The 22,870-nt window shown below is 43.0% G+C and overlaps 1 protein-coding gene across 2 annotated transcripts; it reads left to right on the forward strand.

The window, feature by feature from the left end:
- Positions 1-23: 23 nt before the first annotated feature.
- gpr137c (G protein-coupled receptor 137c) lies at positions 24-21,509 on the forward strand. 2 transcript variants are annotated; one of them, XM_036542510.1, is made up of 7 exons: positions 24-682; positions 12,010-12,059; positions 12,745-12,973; positions 15,011-15,160; positions 16,837-16,962; positions 17,728-17,852; positions 18,548-21,509. In XM_036542510.1, the coding sequence occupies exons 1-7, from the start codon at positions 296-298 to the stop codon at positions 18,774-18,776; spliced, it is 1,296 nt and encodes a 431-aa protein (XP_036398403.1). In that variant the 5' UTR covers positions 24-295; the 3' UTR covers positions 18,777-21,509. The 2 variants fall into 2 exon arrangements, with proteins under 2 accessions (XP_036398403.1, XP_036398404.1); XM_036542511.1 differs by having other exon boundaries at positions 18,551-21,509.
- The last annotated feature ends 1,361 nt before the right edge of the window (positions 21,510-22,870 follow it).

The raw sequence follows: 22,870 nt of genomic DNA on the forward strand, positions 1-22,870 counted from the left end.
TTTTGCACAGAGGGAGCTGCTTAACACAGATTGCGGGGTTTCTGTGGAGGGCTTTTCTTGTTTGTCACTTTTAAAACCCTTGCTCCTAACCATTTATGTTGTAGCTAGGTAGCTAGTTTGTTAGTTTTGTTGTTTTTAAACAGAGCTCGCTAGTTGACTACATTTACTTTGACGTTTATTTATTTTTTAGCAAATTCGAAGTAATTAAATGAAAAGCTTGGGCCTTTTATTATTTTAAAATTAATCAGTACTATTAACATTTTAGTCAGCTGTCGATACATTTTACCTATCCGCTATGTTGTTAACCGATAACCAGGTCAGTCTCAGTGTTTTCACGTCTGTAACGGACACAACTGATGAACCGATCCGAGCCGCGGTCCCTCCTTCAGTGGAGCTCGGTCTGACCGTTGTGTATACTATCCTGTACTCGCTGCTTTTTGTGTTTGTTTACGTGCAACTCTGGCTCATTTTGCACTATGGCCATAAGCGCTTCAGCTACCAGAGTGTCTTTCTCTTCCTCTGTTTGCTGTGGTCAGCGCTTAGGACTACATTATTTTCCTTCTACTTCAAGAACGTTGTTCAAGCGAACCAACTGCAGCCTTTGCCTTACTGGCTTTTGTACTGTTTCCCAGTATGCCTGCAGTTCTTCACACTGTGTCTGCTAAATCTTTATTTTGCACAGGTAAGACTTTTTAAATTTTATTTTAGGTTTTAGTTGGCCAGTTATATTTAAGTTACTGTTGCTCGAAGTAATGTTTTATGTCACAATGAGTCATTAACGCAACCCATTAATTCTCTTGTTCATATCCAGTCTAGCGGGGTCCTGTATGTTTATTTCATTTTTTCCCAGTACTTATCATTAATATTTCGCCATTTCTCCCCAAAGCCCCTTACAGGTCTATTTATATATGAATGTTTTTAACGAGTCGCTTTTTTGTCTGAAAAGCTTGCTGGCTAGTCGGGCAATACACTGCGCTGAACGGCTTTATGGCCATTCTTTTTGTTTTCGAAAAGCACTTGCTCCAACAATATGCCTTGCAAAGTAACTAAGTTGGAGGTTGGGTGATTCAGGAGGATCAGCTATACAGCTATTTTACGCAGGTAAATACTGCAGTTGAGCTGACAATTGTGCGCCTTTGCAAACCTACATCGTTCAGTACGCTTTGGTTGCGTTTGTTTTTTCTTCTCTGTGTGAAGTAATCGGCCCCCTCCATCAGGCCATAGCATGTTTCTGGGGCACGCTCGCAGAAGTAGGGTTCAGTGCTTTTTTAACGTAACACGGACTGCGCTGTTACAAGATCCTTTTGCAGGAGACCGCAGATGAGGTCCACTGTAGCCCCCCATCGCTGCACCCTCAATGATTGGAGTTATGCAGGCTCGTTGCTGTACGGCACATTTAAACAAAGTAGAGAGGGGCTATGTGCGTTGTTATTCTGCGATATTCGTCTGTATTGTGTTCTGGTCTGAAATGTAGGCCAGAGAAGTGTGTGTATTGCTGCACTGTTTTACTAGATCGTCTCTTTAAACAAAGTTTATATAACTTGCATATTTTTGGTTTATGATGAATAAGTGGATTGTAATTATATCTTTCACTCCTAGTAGCTGCAAATTTCGAAGCGCCATGTCCAGTGTTTTGAGATAATCTTTTTGGGATCGCACTGGTAAAGCTTAATACATGAATCAAGCCCTTCATAGCCCTTCTCCCCTGGTTTTGAAAGAAGAATATCTTCCTCCATTCTGTCACTTGTCAGGATTGTTTGATTACTGTTTACTGGGATGAGATCTATCAGATACTGACTTCTTACAACAGCATTGCAAGTCAAATTCCTCATTGGTAAGTGATTACTTCAACTTGCTACTGAATATTGTATGCATTCAGGTGTTAATGTGCAGGGGTAATGCGGTATTAAATTGTTAAAATGAGGATGGAGGAGTGGGTGTTTTCCATGTTGACTGATATTCTTGTTCCACACTTGTTGGATGCGTTGTGCACAATCCCTTCAAATTTGCATGGCATATCAGGACATAGGATCTAAAGATGTAAATTGTGTCATTTTATTTGTTGTATATGGCCTTCACGTTTAAATTTAATCAGTTTGTTGAATAAGTGATCATGTGGTGCATGCTACTTTTTCCTTTGTTTACACAGTCAGAGAAGCCACATTTAACTCATAGGATGAGCCCTACAGTTTTCAGTGGCTTCAAGTGACATTATTTGCAGGTTTTGCAATTTCCTCTGCAATTTTCAGATTGTGCTGCAGGCTTGCTGCTCCCATCCACAGCATGTAGGGGAGTGCGCAGATAATGTGGAGGGATATTTCAGTGTTTTTCTCCACACTGACAGCGGAGAGCAGCGCACGGATACCGAGGTCTGCCGGAGTTGGCATTTAAAAGCATGAGCCAATCAGAGGCACCTGCAGGACCATTACATCACCGTTTTCAGTGCTATACAGTTCCAGGAGCACAAAAGCGGGTGTGCAGCGCCCTGCAAGAATTTCTCAAGGCTTGCACAATGGCACAGATCATCCGGGTTCGATTATCAGAAATGACACCTCCATTGCTAATTTGATGTTAGTTCTTGAAGTGAATAATTACAACTACTGTAGCTTGTGTATGCAGCATGGATAAACTGCAGCAATCAGAAATCTTTTGTTTGTGGTGACCTCTACAATGGTATACTCTATATTGCAATGTGCCACTCTGTTTTGCTCTAATGTTTTTACAAGGTGAAATGAGCCCAGTTACCTGTTCCTGCATCCCCCATATACTGGCAAACTGAAGGAGTAAGAGCCCAGGATGTTTCATGCAGTTGTCCTGATCGTGGATCACAATATTTAGGGAAGTGGGAGCACAGCACCCATGGCCTATGTTTTTGTTTTTTTAAAAAATGTGGGAGACACATCACCTGCATGTGGAGGTTTCTGCTTAATTCAGAATTTCATTTTGACATGGCAACCCACTGAGGAAAGACTAAGAAAAGGTTGAACAGCAGCCAGGAGGTGGATAGCAGTGTGTGGAAGAGGAAGGGTCTGCAGCTTACAATAGGGTGATCACAGGCTGTGTAAAGGGCTTCCAGGGAGGACGCATAGGTCAAAGGCCTGATGTGTTATAGTACCTTCAACTGCATTTCTGTGGATTGTGTGTGATGTAGGTAACTTTAGTTAAGTGTTCTCTCTTCCTGCGTTGCTCTCTCTTTCCCCCTCCCAAGAGGCTGGAGCAAAGTGATGAGAAATTAATTTTTCAGATTATGACTCCAGCAAGTCCCTTGCAGTGTCTCGGGAACACATTAGTTTATTGTGCTTTGAATACCAACAGTTTACATTAAAAAGCTACTACCTGCTGTATGGAATTAATGTGAAGTGCTGTAGAGCATTGTGTTCATTATTGTCCATACTGAAGGATATTGCTGTTCGACTGGTGGCTGACCTAACTTTTCATCAGTGTAGGTGTTTAGAAATACCTGAGAGATACATGTTTAAGGTTTCTTTCCAAACCAAACTAAATCCACTTTTGGCCAGTATCAGATAATGTAGTCATCAGATCGTGGTCCTGTGTTGAGCCATGTTTCTTTCCATTCCTGAGGAAAATACTTGAGAGTTGGATGCAAATCTAAAAAAGAAAAAAAAAAACAGGTGTGACTTTTAATGTAGAACAACATTCATTTTTAAACATTCATGCGTTTATTCAGGTAGTGCCAGTGACACCTAGGCAGATTTTATTTTCATTTTTGTAACTGCTCTCTTCAAAAGCTCTTAATGGTATCCTCTGTTCTGTCTCTCATACCTCTGCCACATCTTGCTTTGTTGGATTAAAATTTGTAAAATAGAAATGAATCAGAAAGCAGAGTCCTTTCTTCCTCCAGTTACCGGAATTAGATTAAGAGTAACAGGTTATTTGAATTATATTCCAAATAATGCCTTCTTCTAAATGACCAAGGTGTACACAGAATGAAAATGAATGAAAGAAATCCCTTTGACCCTGAAAGACTCAAATCTCTGTCCCTGATTGCATAGATTTAATCAGGTTAACAGAGGGGTGGAAAGGTGATCTTTTAATTGAATGGTTAAACAAACAACTTTAATGTAAACTGGCCCAAAGCAGCAGCTGTCCTGTCAGATGAAGGATCATTAATAGTTTTGTAGATGTTGAAGAAATGTTCAAAAGATGAAAATGTGGTGGGGTATGTTCTCTTCTCAGCTGACATACAGTAGTGTTTGCACAGTGGTAAGGCGCATGACACCCAGGAGATGTGAGATAAGGAACTGAGTCTGCATGCCTGCACTTCAACACCCTGGTCAACTTTGGCCAGCCAAACATACCCAGCCCTCCCAGTATCAGCAACTTTTTACCTCAATATAGCAATACAGAACATAAACAAAAGATCTGTGGTTGGCCTAAAAGATTAACATTAGCTTGCAGACTGGTACCCAGGCTATTGTGTAGCCTCTAATTTCAATTCATTGTCAATGATATGTTGGAATCACTTTTGCTCATTTTATACAGAAATACAGACAATGCATACAACAAAAACCAAACATGATCACACTACTCCTCCTTTAATTCTAGTTCATATAATTTTATCTCAGTTACAATACAGGTCTACAGGTTTTTCAAGTCAAAATGCAAGGCATTTTCAGGGCGCTCCCCAGTATTAGGCCTACCCTGTACTAACTGTATATCATTGATGTAATTCCTGATGTGGGGCGTGTTAATTCCTGATGAGTTTAGTGAAACGGCAAGCTGCACTAAGCTGTGGAACCCTCCAGAGAGGTGCTTGAGAATGCTTCCTCTGACACACTGCCAGACTCCACCACTGCTGCATACAGCTGAATATTTCCCCTACCTAAATGGATGGCTGTTTTTTTTTTTTTTTTTTTTTAAATTGGATTTTTTTGATTAATATAACCTGAAGTCCCAGGTTCAGATGTCAGTTTCTTGCTCAGAGCAGAGTGGGCCTAATCTGTGGTTTGAGCAGAGTAATAGCTCTTTGCTGCAATTTGCATTTTACGTTGTAGGTGTGTTTCTGACAACAGTATATCTCATCACATACGTTGTATTGCTCATTGGTTAGCTGAGAGTGAGTAGTGCATCATGTGATTTGAAATAGTAGCAGAACAGCAGCGGAAATTCAGTGTGTGTGTGTGTGTGTGTGTGTGTGTGGGGAAGTTCACTTATGTCACTGAGGTTCTGAAAATACAATCAGTAAATTTTAGATACTCAGCTGCTGATTTACAAGTCTTTAAACTGTTTGCCTATTTACCTGAGTAGTGATGTTTGGCTTGTCTTTGAACTATGCAGTGAAGTGGCATATGGTACACTGTGGGCTTTCTTTTCCTCTTTCTTATTGCATTTTGTGTCATTGTTCTTCACCAGTGAAATCTGGTTACTAGTGCTAATGTGGCAGACTGTTGTTAATGTGTAACTAGGCCACAATATGGAGATGAAGCTGTTTCAGAGGCAGGGCTCTCTAGGTACCACCAATCTGCTTGTTTAATAAAGACAATAAGTGGGTAATGCGGCCAGTTCACTGGGGTATTGGAGAAAAAGAGTTGTTTAATCTTGAATGTCTATTGCAAGCCTCCCTTTGTACCCAAGACCTTAATGTAGATGTCTTGGTAGTTGCTCATCCAATGCATTATAGTCATGATAAAGCAACAGTGAGCCATACCACAAATCAACACCAGGTTGTTTTATTTCATGTTTTTTCTCCCTGAATGTACAAAATACAAAGGAGAGGAAGACGGTGCAAGTGCTGTGCATCGGTTTATGTTCACAGTATATTTCATTACTTGCAGGTGTGTTGAAGTGCGCTGTCGTGCTTTTGCCCAGTCTCAGCTCTGTCCTCAGTCTGCGCTCCAGTCACAGGTGACCCATGATGCACAGCTGGAGACGTGTTTACCGTCTGCAGATTCAGCGCGAGCACTTGCGCAACGAAGTGACTGTCAAGAGTTTTGATGTATGAGTCACACAATATGGTCTCTGTGTGATGAGGCCTGCTCCAGTCACGGGTTTCCTCTGTGTCAAAAGCTCACTCACACTATGCTGATTTGAGTGACGCAGGCCAAGAACAGATTCCAGCGAAGGCGCTCATTGGGCAGGGTTTGTCCAGGCACGACGACTGAGAGGAACTAGTGAAGAAACCCCCGGTGAAGATTCCTTTCTCGCTGATTCAGCAGGCATGTGCCTCTCTGTGTTTTCCTCCAAAACCAACAGTCCACTCATCATCAGCACTGTTTCACTTCGAGATCAATGGCTGATGTTGCATTACTCTGTGGTTCTGGTCCAGGAGAATCATCTGGCTTTGGTTTCGCAAAAACTCTTGGATTGGATTGATTGTTTAGCCTTAATTGCAACAAATGGATGGCTCAAGATATTGAATAAATGCTAAAAACGGTGTTGGCCAAAATATAGTGTGGGGTTTCCCCCCTTGGAATGCATGTTTAGAAAAAAACTTCCACTGTATTTGCACACCACAAGACCAGAACTGAAGTGGCAAAATCTGGTACCGTTGTCTAAAATGAAGTTGGTGTATAAAGAGTATATACAGCTTCCATGATTTTTTTCCTCTCCCTTTTTCACATTGACTTATGAATTACTAATGTGTCTCCCACAGGGAAGCACTGAGCTGAATCCTCCAGTATACTCACCTGCAGCAAACGGCAATTTCACATACACACACAGTGTGCATTTTTGTGCCAGAAAAACAAAACATTTTCTTACCATAGAAGGTATCAGCAGTCGGGTGGAGATTGTGTTTGTAATCTAGTAACATGGTTTGAAATCCAGCATGTCAAGTCTCGACATGTTTTGTAAAATCAACAGTTTAATTCTCTGAATCACTTGTAGAAATGAGTCCCACAGCAGTTTTGAGAGTCAGTCATAGCTTTGTCAGACACAAGTTTTTAAGTTCTCAAAGTCTAATCATATTGGCTCCCTTGTAGTGCACTGATTGGTTGTTGGCGACTAGTGTATCAGATTGTACGCTTCCCACCTCCTGCATGAGTGATGCATGAGTTTGCTGAAATTGCATTATTTTTGGTTCTGATGAAGTACATTTTTGTATGTTTTTTTTACATTCTTCTGTTTGAAAAGGAGTGGTTCAGGTTGCATTATAGTCAAACCATTATACCATTCATGTGGTGGAAAGTTTTTCTGTGTGTTGTCTTCAACGTGTCTTAGCTTGTCAGCTTTGAATTTAGTTCCAGTTAATATGTTGTGGAGCTGGACTATTTATGGTCAGTGTTAGGCCCACATGGTGAGTGGGTTGTTTGCCTGCTATCAGAAAGTGGAACATCTTTTACCTTATACACATGGGAAAACTCTTACATCTCAGAGGACACCAGTTTCCTCTTAGAAAATCTTGACATTTTCTTTTTTCTATCACTAGTGCTGACACAAAGTTGGCATGTGACTAGAGGCATGATTGCTATCTCACCATTAGGACCGAGGACCAAAGACCTGCAGCCGGCCTCACAACTGCACTTACGCAATTTTACGCTATTTTCAAATAGAGCTGCTCTTGTTTATGTTTTGATGCACTGCAGGCAGGGAAAAGTGGGTTTTATCTCCTCAATACACTGATGCTATCTTCTCCTTGTAAAAATGCCTGACAAGTAGTTTTTCTTGTTCAAACTCTTCTCTTTACCCCCTTGATGGGAAGGAATGTTGCAGTGCGATCAGGTTGGAGTTGAGATGTGACGTTTGCAGTCAGTTGGTCGCCGCGGCTTTGACCTTGGGGATGCGCAGCATCAGGGAAAAGAAACTTGCGCACACACACACACCCCCCTCCCACCCCCCCAACCAAACATGAAAGTGGGGCAGAACCATGAAGGGGAAATGAAAGAGACTAAGGAATGGAGAGGAAAGGAGAAGCTGAAACCGACAACCCTTGATAACCTCAGAGGGCAGCGTTCACTTACAAAGCACACGTGTGGGTGATTGCATTTTCTCACTCTCAATCATTCAGATGTCTTCAGAATTGCTTGAAGGGTGACATACACTAGGTATCGGTTTCCCCTTAAGGGGAACCTCCTCAGTCTCTTGCGCATGTATGGTATGTAATACTCTGTTAACGTTGTGCCAAGCTGGAATGTAGCCTGTTCCTTTTTGTGTTGTTTTTGCCTTTCTTCATTAAAAAAATTGCACACATTCCAGATGTAGTGAAAAGACTGAGCTCACAGTACAGGGAACACATGAGCTTCCCCTTGTCCTGCCTCATGCCTAATCCCATCCCTCTTATGATACCAGCACTCAGAATGAGCGACCTGCTTATGTGAGTCATGAGTTTATATTTAATCCCAACAAAAACGCTCCTGTGGAACTCCTAAATTCTGACCCTAAATTCTGTTTATTCACAGGCAGGCTTTTTCTCTTCTAGAATCAAGAAGTTTGATTTAAGCATACATTGGGTATCATGTCTGCCATGTCCTTTGTTCTTTTAAATGCTTTTAGCCCTTTTTTTTGGAATCTCCAGTTGTACCCTGGGCTTTTCTCACTGCGACAACCTCTATACGTATGCTGAAGTGAGGCAAATGTGCTGATGTGCTTGCACACAGCCAGCAACTATTTCATACATTACGAGTCACACAGTGCACTACAGTGGAGTGGGCGCTCGTTGGAGGATAGGCACTACTCTGACGCCATTTGTGCAACTTGCAGGAGCCGGACGAATCACAGCGTGCCTGAGAGTGGTGGAAGGGGGAAACCCTTGCCGACCTACCCACCCCTGTCCCAAGGAAAATAAACCTAATTTGTTCCACACCTCTCCTGGCTATTGTCATCAAATGACATGGCCAGTTTGTACTGAGGCTTTAGGGCTCAACGTGAGTACCTCTCCTACTGAGCCACTCACAACCTCCATGTTCTTTATTCTTGATCATTAACGGGCTCAAAATAGAGAATGGGCCCCTGGGTCAGTGGCCTCTTTGACTTCTCATTGCGTCAAGCAGAGTTCTGAGTCTGGAGGAAAGTGTGCCCTGGTTTTCCTCAGGGTGCAATGAGCACAGAGGCGTTTTACGTGTGGTCTGAGGGCTGCATGCTCAGTGAAAGCTGCATGCTTCCAGTGCTGTGGATCCCCCGAGGTCTGACCCCTGATCCCGTCCTGGGATGACTAATGCAGAAGTTCAGTTTTACTCTTTATTCTGGGCGCTTTTTTCCCGGTGTGCCACACGCTGATACTGCTGTCCCTCTCAAGGCTGCTGTGTGCCTTAGTGCTGAGAGAAGAGACGCGGTCCTATTGACAGGAACCGCTTCAGCTGCAGCTAGAGTGCTTCACTCTTTCATTTCACATCAGAAAAAAAACTCATGCTGAAATGTTCATTTCTTACACGTTATTCAGTTTTCTTTCTGATCAGTCTTCTCTGTGTAAAATTCACATTGAAGATGATTTTTTTTATTTCTTATTTTTGTGTGTGAGCAGGAGGTCTGCCGGCAGCTGTCCACTGCTGTAAAATAGTTGAACCGATTAAGCATGAGTATGTGTTTTGACAGGGCAGTAAACAGGACGAATGATGGTGCCATGTACACAAGTAGGCTTCTGAGTGCCTGAGGGCAAGCAGCTAGATAGACAGGATAGGGAAGCGCACAAACCTAGCAATCATAAGCATACACTGTGGACACTCCCATATGCGCGCACACACAGACAGCCAAATGCTCCACTCAAACACAAACTCGCATCAGACATCCCCCAGGCACACACACGCCCCCCTCAACCCCCTCAAATCATGGACCCCTGCCCCCACCCTTCAGACACACACACACACACACACACACACACACACACACACACACACACACAGCATCTGTTTGTGATTTGATTTAAAGCCACACATTTATCTCATCCCTGTCACTGGCTCTGATGAAGTGAAAACGTGTCACCCCGGATTGTGTCAGCTCAGCCAGCACTGCTTACCCTCTTCTCTCTCTCTTTCTCTCTCTCTCTCTCTCTTTCTCTCTCTCTCTCACCGGTGCTGAAGAAGGCCATGGCGTTTCCATTCAAACTTTCTCGGTAAAGTGGCAGGAATTTCAGCCACCATAAATAACCCATCCTGCCCAGCTCAGGTCCTCCTGCGCTCTCCAGCCCTTCTGAGCGTTCCACAAAGCTGGCGAGGCCGCCTGCCATTAGATTACATTTATCCGCCGTGCTGGAATAAGAAGTCTGGGGAATCCGGCAATTTTATGACATTCATCACACTACATTGCCGCTAATCCCTCCATGCACAGAACCAGGTCAGCTCCAGTGCAACGCTGTCATTAGCATCAGGCAGGGAATATGTACACGCTGGAATCTCACCGCTCTTCTCCCACTTACAGGAGCTAAAGATGGGCTCTTGGAATGTTGGACCTGGGTGTGGATTTCACAGCTGTTTCCCAAATAAAAGGACTTTGCATGTGTAGCCCCAAGTTTGTTTTTGCATTCTTTTTTCCCCCTCCCTCATGTGAATTTACACTTGTGACCGTCTCGCTTCATGTTGGCAAGATAAGTGTCTGGGAGACAGGAGGGTCCCTGCTTAGTTGCTGGCATGGGCTGTGTTTCCAGGCGTACTGTAGTTACCATGGAAAAAAACTGATGAAAACCCACTGTGCATGTGTTAGGGAGAGGTACTGAATGGGTATTAGACTGTCAACAAGCAGTGAATTGAATAACAATCAGATGCAAATGGAGCATTTAAACAGAAAGGCGATGGTGTGCTTTTGTTTGTTTTAGAGTGTGGTTGTTACAGGAAGTTTGCCAGAGCAGGTGGCAAGTCCTGAGTCTCAGCAGTGAATGTGAGGAGACAGACGCCCTTCTCTGCAGCCAGTCTGTCTGTCCGTCCTGCTGGGTGTTCCTACAGGGGGGCGTTGGCTATTATGATCCCTTATTTTTTGTTAGTGCGCATATAACAGAAAGCAGTCACAAGACTGTGCTTGTCAATGGATATTCTTTTCTTTCTGGATTACAACTCGACATGGGTTCAGTGAAAAGCAGTTCTCTTTAAAACATTTTGAATACACGCTGTTTCTCTCTTTTGAATTTAGATTTGAGGGCCAGTGCATGGCGGTTGGTCTGTCTCTGTCCCTCCCTGCCAGCACTCACTAATCCTGGACTGTGGAGATCAGTCCACTGAGCCGTATTCATACATCATTAACAATTTCACTGTCCCTCTGAGCCGGTCCACAGCTGGAGTCTTCCTTTGCTGTTTGTGTTAGATAGCAAGATACAAAGGAGATAAAGTGATAAAAAAGGTAAAAATCAAGTTTGGGCAATGGTCACCTGATAGCACCAGGTCTCTTGATGGCTCTGAAAGGTGTTCTTAGAACAATGGGTAAAGATCATGTAACATTGTTTGGGGGGGATGCCCTGGAGCTAAACCCGTTTGCCACGTGATATCATTAAGGCCAGATATTTGACCTCACAGGGACTTCTGCAGTTTTCTGTACACCTGTTTTCTTTTTACCGCGTCAGTCTAAATGGGAAAAGCTCCCGGTAACTCCTGCTGCATGTATGCTAGATGGGTTTTGCTGCTGTGAAGGCAATCTGTGTTCTGTGTCCCACTCTACTGCACTATTAATGTGTAAGCCCTCTGGGAACTGTCAGTTTGTAGGAAAATGAAGAAATTCAGTCAGAAGTGCAGAAGTTTGTCCCCATGTACCAGGTTTGCTGCTGCCCAGTTCTTTAGACTTAGCTGGGTTATTCTTCGTGGGGAAGGGATTCAGCAGACGCTGACTAGTAGTAATTTCTAAACAGCCATGTGGCCGAATGCCAGGATAATCGTGATAAAGGCGCCTTAACCCCATCAGTGCCTCCACCTTCTAAAACCAGGGATCCTGCTGGGATGGATGAAGTAACTCTGTCTGAACCCATTCCACAACTGGCCCTAATGTTGCCACACCCCTGCTTTCTGAGAGTGAAATCACACAATGTGTTATCTCCTAACCAGGGCTCAAAGTGGTTATTTTCAGTACTGTTTACAGTTCAAACGATTAAGGTCATCTCCAATTAAAATGCTCTCTCTTTTCATTTTTCCCCAGGTAATGTTTAAAGCCAAAGCTAAATATTCTCCGGAGCTTAACAAATATAAGTAAGTATGTTGCCATGTTCCTTACAGTGCTAGATTTGGGGGGGGGGGGGGGTGATATGACAGGATCTGTAAATTATAAGTAGTTTTGGAGAGGTGGGTCTTACCTGTCTCTAAGGATTTTATTTGAAGGGCTATGGGAATAATTGTACTCCTTAGGTAGTGGTTCTTTTTCAGGTAGCCTGTCATTCTCCATGTCTTTAAAAGTATTTGCTTTAGTTTAAAGAGGACAATATGAGTCATATTTTATATGAGATGACACAGAGAGTCTGGATTGTGTTTCCAAAAATTTATTTGGTCATGTATCTATCTGGTGCTTTATTAAAGTAAAGCAGCATTTGTGTACCTAATTTTTAAAGTAACATATTAATAAAAGGAAAGGGATCATTCTTGATTTGCTTGTCAGGTGTCTGTATTGTGCTGGGTTCCTCTGGGCTATGCGTGTGTTTTTACATGAACAACTGATTTAAAACTGGACTGAGATTTGACTTGAATATCTGTGCAAATAAGGACTTTGTTCAATTGATTGGTGCCTAATGTGGGCTGAAAAGGTCAAAGCTCAGGTCCTGGAACTAGGCCTACAGGGAGGAGAGCTGAGAATGGAAGTCAGCATGCCCGTGTATTGCTTCATTTGATTCTCTGTGTGTAGTATCCTACTGACAGATTGATTTGTTCCCTCTCCTCCCAGGGTTCCGCTGCGACTGGCCTTCCTCTTCGCCGGCCTCTTCTTCCTGGTGGTGAACGTGACGTGCGCCATGCTGGTGCAGGGCAGCGCGGGAGACGTGGAGGTGAAGCACGCCGTGCTCGCACGCGTCCTCATCAACGACAGCCTGTTCGTGCTCTGCGCCGTCTCGCTCGCCGTCTGCATCTTCAGGATCGCCAAGATGTCCTCCGCCAACGTCTACCTCGAGTCCAAGGTAACGCCGCGAGCCGAGAGTCACAGACAAACATTGGAGGGAGACTTGTGTAAAGGAACGATGAGATGAAAGTAAAAGGGGGTGGGGCTGAAGGTTACGAAGGTTTCCTTGGCAGCGTAACGGTGTTGTCTACACAAAAGCTAAAAATGCCAAAGTGTTTTTCTCACTGCCCCAGAAATGGTCATACGACTGCAAGAGACTGGACAACACACAACAAGATGGCATCTCAATATAAACATTTCCCCGAAAACTTTCTGGGAAATTCAGCTTCTGAAATGAAGAATGATGTGTTATGCATTGATTAAAGACTCTTTTGTCAATACTGTATCCAATGTAATTTGTAATCTGCCTTTGTGTCCTTACTTAGTTAATGTTGCCTCTTAGTACTGTGTATGGACTGTCTGAACTATCATCAATGCTATGTAACAGTGCAGGGATCCAGATCATTCAAATAATTGACTGTTAATTCTTATTCCATGTGTAATAACTAAAATTGGTGAAATGATGGGGATGATGGGAGGAACTACCCTCATCTTTTCAGCATCATAAGCCAATGTGCCTTATACTTGCCAATACTTATTTCCAATTTGATGTCACCGAACAAACTTATTTATTTGACCTAGGCAAGACCAAGGTTGGGAGGGGGAGGATGGAGACACTTTATTGGTAGTTATTATTCTACTAATGGGCAAAGAACAGCACATCTGACATCACTGACATTTGTAGCTAGCTGATTGGAGAATAACAAATATATGCCCTGTTTATGGTTGCTCCATCCATTCAAACAACAAGTGTAGAAAAAAAGATTATTTCAGACAAGGTTCATTTTTGAGAATAGTGCAACTGAAAATGCATCAAAAAACACTAAATGAAGTGGGTAAATGGAAAGGTTAAAATCAGTAGAGGCCCCTGAACACACAGGAGAGTACTTCATTTCAGTTTAGCTGCAAATATCAACCGAACTATCAAGCCATTTAGTTTTACCAAGGAACATCAATTGAGCAACTGAATTCTCCAGTTTCCTGTCACCATTTGAATCAAACAAATGAATAACTTATCTGGGAAATCACTCACCCTTGAATAAAACACTCTTGAGATCATGAATCCAGCCACAGATTAAGAAGTTAAATGCCACTGTACTTTTTTAATCACATTCCGATGAGAAGTGACTGTTTACCCTAAGTCAGTCTCTATCTTTGTAGCTCTCTGCTTTGATAGGTCTTAAAACTGACAGTTTATTAAATTCTTAAAGTCTGTCAGAACTTCTTCCTCATTCATACACTGTAGATCGAAACCAACACACAAGGTATTTGTTTTGTTTATGCTCTGTTTGAAGATTTCAGCCATGCACACTTTTCCAGGCTGTAAACATGCTCTGACAGGGCTGGGTTGCTCAGTGCCTCCTTTGTTCCAGTAGTCATGTTAGTCTTTGATCGCTCATCATTATGTAACCAGAAGTAAAGTCAACATAAGTATGTAACCTTATTAATAACAAACTATAGACATGAGACGTGGTGCTGAGGTAAAGGGGGGGGGGAGTGACGTTATCAGAGAGCTTTAGTTACATTGTTCACCTTAAAAGCACCATTACTCTAATCCATCCGGTTCATCAGATTTCAGATTCAGATCTGTGTAATGTGTTTTCTTTTGGCATTATGATACAGTAACACTAAAACATAAAAACAGAACATTGTAATCATACACTCTCCTGTGCACACATTTGCCAACGTACAGTATTTCAGCAAACAGTGCCTATATGCCCAAGCTTGGAATTTATTTGATAAAGACTGTTTTAAAACCTTTAGAGTAAATGTAGATTTATATAGAATTTAGAGGTAATTTAAAATTTAATGTCTGAATTTGGGAGCCTAACCGCACTTGGTAAAAGTCCAAGTTGCTGTCATTGTGCTTGGCTACTCCTGTATCAGTATTTATGACATAGTTCAACAGCTGCTCTCATTGCAGTGTACTTCCATCATTTACCCCAGTGGTCTCATCTGGGGGCAGGAGCTTATTGCGCTTTGCTTGTACCCTCAGGGCACGTCGGTGTGCCAGGCCACAGCGATCGGGGCGGCGGTCATCCTGCTGTACACCTCGAGGGCCTGCTACAACCTGGTGGTGGTGGCCCTCTCCCCAGAGGACCGGCCGAGCCCCTTCAACTACGGATGGTACAACGTGTCCGACCAGGTGAGTCCGCATCGGGGCTGCTGCTCACCTGTCACGGCTGTACGCCAGGCTGTGTCTGAGGCAGGATCTGGGCTTTTTTTCTGAGTGTGTCTTTTTGAGACTTCTGTTCACCCTCTGACAGCTGTATCTCTGTTTGTTAAAGCTGTTAAACCCTCCCTGAATGAACCCGGCTGACCCAGATAACAAGACCTCAGTTTGTCGCCAGCCAAGCACAGAGCTGCTCTCTGACATAATTAATAAGCTATTATGCCTCTGATCAGTATGTAAACACTCTGTCTCCGTCTGTGATGTGCCTGTTTGTGTGTACCCATTTTCACGATTTTAGTGTGTGTGTGTGTGTGTGTGTGTGTGTGTGTGTGTGTGTGTGTGTGTCGCGAATGCAGAAAGCTGATGGTTGTTGCAGAAGTGAGGCACCCGGCTGGGGTTCTGGTTCCAAGGATTTCTCTTCCCCAGTGCTGATAGAGACCGTAGACTCTCAGATCGTAAACCTTCTGATTTATGCCTTGCAATGTGAAAAAGTGAGACACTTTGTCCTCCTGCATGAGTGTGAATATATTTTCTGTGTCTGTCACTGAACCACATGTAAATGCAGCACTATGACAATAATTAAATGAGATCATTCTCATACACAAACATAATGTATATGGAGGATATATTGGTCATTTCAGGTATACATTGTTGGTTGGTGACTGGCATGTCATTTAATTGGCTTGTCAGAAATGGTCTGACTATGCATATGCGTTTTTGCGGGTGGTCAGTATTGCACTATGTGCTGAATGGCTGTCAGTGCATTTTCACACAGACGTGTGCTAGTCTGGATCTGAATATTGATGGGGCTTGCAACTTTCTGTGCTCTGTCTATAAGGAACATTCCAGCAAAATTGCGAAAGGCCCTGCCTATGGCATGAGATGTGGTTATCACATTCTGAAGCCCTCCCATTGGAGGGTGGAAAGTGCTGGGTCACATTATTTGTTGGCCATAGTATATATGGAAAACGTGACCAATACAATTTCCTACCCATAATATCACTCCTAAATAAGTCATCTATTGTAACTAAGCCAGGGCAAATAAATATACATTAACAGGCTGAGAATGTATTTGAATGTATTTAAATTGCCAATATTAAGTGCTTAGAATTTCAGAAAAATGAAGACCAGTTTCTCATTTATATGTTGTTGTGTTCTGTATACCACACTGTCAGTGTGTCAAATGAAGTCTGCCTTAAGGCGAATTAGTCCATTCTGAGCAGATCTGTTTTCTCTGGGCTCACCGCTCTACAGAAACAATCCATTTCTGGGGATTTAAAAGGATATTGTCTCTGTGGGGGGAAAGGTCTTTGTTTGGATATAAATAGCCAGGGCTGTTCACCAAAGCCACAGGCTGGAGTGGTGGTGACCTAGATCGGCTTCACCCCTGAGACAGACAGCCAGCAGTACGCTCTCCCCAGGCCTCTGTGGGTCTGTCCGAGTCACCTCAGGCTGTGTCTGTGACTCTGCATGTCTGTCTGTCTGTATGTATTTCACCACAGGTCTGCAGGTGTGTCTCAGTGTCCTTTTCATCATCTATTTGTAAGTGCATTGCGGAGCTGTCTGTGGGCTCCTCTGTCTTTTTTTCCTGTCTCTGAGCCTGCGGTCTGTCAGTGTGTGCATTGCTGAGTGGTGTGTTTCTTGCCCAGGCTGACGTAGAGAAGATAAGTGGTGAGGCCTACATAGTGTTTGGAATCATCCTGTTTTTCTGGGAGCTCCTACCCACCAGCCTAGTGGTGGTCTTCTTCAGGGTCCAACGGCCCAATCAGAACCTGGTGAGAGAGCTGTCCCCCAACACCACTTTATACCACTCATCTTAAACCAACTTTACACTCAGGCTTCTGTTACTGGACTCTCTTCATTCCCCGATTCAGGCTTAAACTACTCACCTTAAACCAACATTACATTCACTCTTCTGTTAGCCATCTGTTAGCCACTTTGTTTCCCAGCCTTGTATTAATCCCCATCATGTCTCACCCTACTATCCTTAACACCATGTTCGCTGTCTTCTGTAACCCCCCAGCCCTCTGATCCCCAACATCACATTCACCTCTTGTCCCCAACACCGCCTTAATCCCCATTACCCTACACCCTCCTCATTTCCAGTACAAATTACATCTCCAGTCACCAAATAGTCCCTTTACTCTTCCCCATTGCTCCTAGTCTAGATCCAGCACAGCCTTAGACATACAAGAGGCAGAAGGAGTTCAGGATTCCTGGCAGGGGTGTGAATATAGATTTCCACAATGATTTTCATATCCCTCTTATTTAAAAAAGGGAAATTACAAATTAACACAATACCACTGAAACACTATGTTGTTCTCAGTGCTGTTCACTTTAATTTTAGTGTTTTGGGGCCTCCTTCATTGCTCCCTTTGTTAACGTTGATGCTAAAGATGTGCAACTGCATGATGGGAAAAGGACTAGCATGCCAGTGTTTTGTCCTGGTGGGAGCTATAGGCTCATGTCAGTGACAAAAATACTGTTAATGAATTGTAGCACTAATATGTGTGTGTGTGTGTGTGTTGGCTCTGTCTTAGGCACCAGGGGGAATGATAAACAGTCACAGCTTTAGCTCCAGGGCATACTTCTTTGACAATCCACGGCGCTACGACAGCGATGACGACCTGTCGAGGAGCATCACCTCCCGAGGGGATAGAGGCAGGTGGGCAGAGACTGCGTTTACTCTCCTGTGTTTCTGAGTGTTGAGTCTGGGTGCAAGCACCAATCCCGGATGGGCCAAAGATGCTTTACCTTTAAGCAAGGAATTCTGCCTAAATTACTTCAATAAACGCCATCTTTCACATTCAGAAATCTTGAGGGAATTATGAGTCATATGTAAAATGACAGCCTGCATATATTAAAAGCACTGCCTATTGTTTTATCATATGAACAAAGGGTACAAATGCGTAAACGGCTAGTGTTTGGGGAGGTTGTCATGGTGATGTGTAGGTCTGCTGAGTATTGGTTAGAACTGTGAACTGGAAGAGATGAGTTGCTCTGTGTCAGGGTGGGAACCCACTGTTGTACACTATTCTGAGTTACTTCATCTGAATTTCCTCAGGTGCGTGATTGTCTCCCTAATTGCTGTGAGGTACATAAAGAACATTGACAAAGGACAGTGCTCACCTGAGGCTGAAAGAAACATAAAGAGATTGTGAAGAACAAAACTCTTTTTCAGAATAGAGAATGTAGTTCAGATTTTACTTTGTTTAGTTTGCATTTGAATCAGAAGGATGTGATTATTTTTACTTTTTCTTCTTCTTGTCTACTGAGTTACTCTTATGAAATTGAACTTATTGTTGATTAACTGTTGTGCAGTGCAGTTATGCTTATTCTTTCCCACCTTTTGTCTCCCAGCAGTATACTATCATCTACGCCCCAGGCTGGGCCTAGCTGGTACGGCTCCATACAGAGGAACGGCAGCCTCACAGGCATACCGCACTTGCTCAACGGGCAGCCTTCTGCCACTGCACCCCTCCTCCTCGCCTACGGCAATATCCAGACCAACCAGCACCACAACTACTACTCCACACCCCAAAATTACTATTCCACCCCCCAGAACTACTACTCAACCCCCCAGAATTGAACTGCAGCCTCCCTTCAACCCAGGCAAGGCAGCCAGGCCATCTGCTTTGTGGTTCCGCCCCACTGCAGACCCGTAAACCCGCATATCTGGCTCAGCTCGCCCGTGCCCCCCGATTCCACCAACCGTCCTGCTCCTCACCTGTCTGGTAGCTGTCACCATGGCAATGACCCTAAGGGGCAGGAAGTTAGCAGATGGGACCACGCTGGGGGCAGACCCGGGCACGGTAGGGGAAGACCCTGTGAGCTTGTTTACTTGGCTGTTTTTTTTTTTTCTTTAATTATTCTTTTTCCATAATTTCTTGGAAAACTACAATTCCTGGAAGCTAGCTGGACAATTTGAAAATAAAAAAAAAGGAAAGTTCTTTTCTACCGAAGCACTTGGAAATGTGCTTTCTTCAGAGGTAGATATTTTCTCTTGCTTTCCCAGAGAAGCAAACATTTGGAAACGGAACAGTCTCCTTTTGCTGTTGTGGACCAGTCTGGCCTGTGGACCAGTTTCTCTGTTGTTGACTCAGCCCCTTCTCTCCCCACAAATGTTTTCCCCACGTGTTGCTTTGTTGTTGACTCAGTCCAGCAGGCAGCACCTGTTCCAGAAGCTTCCTGCACAGACAGGCTCTCCCTCTCTGAACTGGGATGCAGTATTTGCACTTCAAAACCTGTTCTAGTGGTCCTGATCAAATGGCTTTTGTCCTGAATGTAGACACAGCCTCTCTGTGTATTCTTGTTTTGGGGGGGGGGGGGGGGGCCTTTCCAGTTTCCCCCCTCTGGTAAGGGGGTTTGGGAGGATGCGATGAAAATGAGTCAGTCAAGCTGTGGCACTTCACCATACCGACAGTGGACAGATGCCAGCACCGCTTTTGCCTGGGCGCACTGCAGCCTGTTTTCGTGGTATTAGAAGCCATTGTGCGCCAGGAAAAAAGGAAAACATTAAAATTGGTGTGTCTGGGTCTTTTTACTGACAGACGGTAAGAACGAAAATCCACCTCTGCCAAAGAGCACAGACTGCAACTGTGACTAGGCCGAAACTCGAGCCTGCACCTTGACTAGCAGGAATAGCCCCGCTCCAGTGTATGCTCTCAAGCCACTTACGGAAGGGAGCTCCATGGGGGTGGAGAGCAGTCCAGTGGGAAGCTGTGTGTGTGTGATGAATGTTCTGGATTCAGTAACATGAATGTATTAGGACGGATCAGCATTCTTCAGCAGTCTGATCAGTGGAATATGTTACTGTGTTCCGGTTTGGTACTTCTTTCCTGGTAGGCCTCAAGTAGATGGAGAGGGATGCTTTGATCACTTTGAGGAAACCATCTTCCAGTATATATCTCTTGTATGTGTCAATATTATACAGTAGCTATCTGTAATGTGGTAGTTTACAGCGTCAAGCTCCCTATCTTGTAGAAATACCTGCCATTGTGCCATCGCTTTGTGTTTTTTTACTAGGAAAACCTGTTGCACAAAATGCTGTACATATTTGATATGATTAATAAGCTTTATTTCTTCATTCTGGGTCCTGTTTTACTAAATTCCACGTCTTACTTCTGTAGCAGGGCTCCCACATTTGGGGCAATGTTCAAATCAACATTGCTATATTAGGACCATGTGTACATGGTACAGCTGATGTGTGTGTTGAGGAGTGTGTGTTGTTTGTGTATGTTGGAAATGTGTTGGAGTATGTGGGAAAAGTTCAGAAAGTTTAGGGAACTGTAGGTTCTGTGTTTTTTCATCTGTGTGTGTGTTACCAAACAGTGTTTTGCACTTGCAAAAACTGTTCACCGAGAGTACGAGGTGAAGCAGAGGCCTGTTTTCCTTTAGTGTGAAACCCCAAGCTTTTTGAAAATCTTTACTTATTTTTCCTTCTTCATGAATGTCTGAAGCACATTGTTTTCATTGTTATTACTATTTGAATACGGTATATCGTCTGACAAACACAATCTCTGGGCGAATGCAATCATATATATCTCACTCTTTTTTTTCCACCACCAGTGCTCTGTACATCATTGTGCTACCTGTAGGTGATTCATGATTTCTCTGTTGGGCTCTGTTTGTCTGTGCTGAAAAGATGGCCAGAAGAGCATTCAGCATATCAAGTGGAGCAAGGTCTAGTTCAGCCTTCCCCTCCAAAATCCCACAGACATTCTGACAAGTCTGACCTCTCCACTCAAAGGACCAGACACAGGCAGCCTGGAAGTTGCTTTCTTTTAATTCTTTTTCTTTTAATCAAAATGATTTCTTAAGAGGTTATTGCAGGGTATGGGGTTGGGTAAACAAAAACACCAAACAAATGGTTGTGTAATCATTATAACTGGTTTGGGTAAAGAGGATTTTTACTATTGGTGTCAGCGAGCCATTAGATGGTTGTGACTGTGGGTTGCCAGATGCTGCTGTAAAGCAAGAGAGAGGAAGCAGTTGTCAGCACTGAGAAAATCAGTGGGCTCTAACAGTGTGGTTCTCTTCACACACATATCTGAGGACTTAAAAGCGTTCTGTTCAGAACAAAGACAATTCACCACATACAGCATACAGTGGAGGGGAAAAGTGTATTTCACAAAAAGTGTTGTATTTTTGTTATTTGTTTCTATGAAATCTGTTATTATATCAGCTTTTGTTTCTGACAAAGAGCCAGGTTGTAGCCTTTATTCTTTTTTTATTATTTTGTTTGTGGCCAATGAATGTAACACGTTTACCCATGTTTCATAGTTCACTAAAGCTGTATGCAAGCACTACCATGTTAAAATAAAGTTTTACTGCACTGTTTTAAATGGTTGTGTGGGCGTCTCCATTGGCCTCTGAAATATTTATTCCACGTTTTGTATAAGGAAGAGATCTCTGTGGATGCAGTTGAGGTCACAGGTTTCAAACTGCCATCTAGCTGACATGCAGATTTGTTGATGAATATACTGCATGTAGGAATGTGAAACAGTTTGTGGATGTGGGTACACAGTGGTTGAGGAGACCAGTTTTTGGAAAGACCGATCGGTTGTGTCTCTGCATTGATTGCTTCAGAACAAATCATGTAAAATATGTAAAAGAGACTGTAGAAGTCAAGCTAAAGAAGACCATCTCCAAAGTAAATAAAATCAAAATCAATAAGTAACTCTCAGAAGTCCAACAAGACAATTGTTACAATGAGACTGTGATGAATCTGAAGCTGGCCTTATTTGCAGTGGTTAACCGCTGTGGTTGGAGTTAAAACTCCCAAATACCAGAGTTCTGCCCTTACAAAAAGATCTCTGTTGAAGAGATTAAGTTGCCTTTTGTTTCTTGGCTGAACCCTGGGTTTAAATTGAATTTGTAGTAGTTCAATCTGATTGAGCTTAGTGTCCGTAGGTTTTGGAGAGAGTGCCTGTGTCAGTTGGCACATCAGGAGTATGATTTTTATGGGAACATTCTGGGCGGATTATTTTTTCACTCTCATACTCAGTTTTTCTGTTGTCATTAACCTTCACATGAGGATGCTGGACTTCAGTAATATCAGAATACAGTGTGCACCTACCAATGAACATTTAAAGTTGTACATCCAAACCAATGTGGAGTTAAATGCACTTTAGTAAATATTCTCTCCTAATTTATAAAGTGTATATATGCAAGAAGAAATACTGTGCCTTCTGCCAAGTACTCAAATGCATATTAGCATTTTATGCAGAATGTATGTATGATTTCCATTTGACTTTCAAATATTAAGTTGGATCCCTTTAATCAACTGTAAACAAAATGGAAGTCTCACATCCTTTCAGACATAGCATTTATTCTTAAGTATAAAACACATAAATAAAAAATTCAGTCTTTCCAAGTGTCTTGTGCTTAAATCTAGTGCAATGTGACACACAGTGATTTGACAGCATGAAAGCAGAATTTTGATAGGCCCTGAGCATGGTACAAATTCAGTCTTTGATTGGTTATGCTGTACTCATAAAGATGAATATCACTTCAGTGGTGTGAATATAATAAGATGCAGTAATTGACACTGTGTCTCTCAAAGTTACTGCTCTCAGTTTGGCAAATAACCCATTATGGATTTCAGTAAAATACAGACCAAACCAAAATTTCCAATTTATACCCTTAGAACATGGCTGGAGAAAAAGAACTTGAATATTTCCC

This window comes from Megalops cyprinoides, chromosome 12, assembly GCF_013368585.1.
Source record: "Megalops cyprinoides isolate fMegCyp1 chromosome 12, fMegCyp1.pri, whole genome shotgun sequence".
NCBI classification, from domain to species: domain Eukaryota; kingdom Metazoa; phylum Chordata; class Actinopteri; order Elopiformes; family Megalopidae; genus Megalops; species Megalops cyprinoides.

Bases quoted from the DNA above. Each gene is read 5' to 3' on its own strand.
- gpr137c (XM_036542510.1), top strand. From the start codon at position 296: ATGTTGTTAACCGATAACCAGGTCAGTCTCAGTGTTTTCACGTCTGTA. The intron at 15,161-16,836 runs GTGAGTCCGCAT...TTTCTTGCCCAG, and splicing joins GGTACAACGTGTCCGACCAG to GCTGACGTAGAGAAGATAAG. The intron at 16,963-17,727 runs GTGAGAGAGCTG...GCTCTGTCTTAG, and splicing joins AACGGCCCAATCAGAACCTG to GCACCAGGGGGAATGATAAA.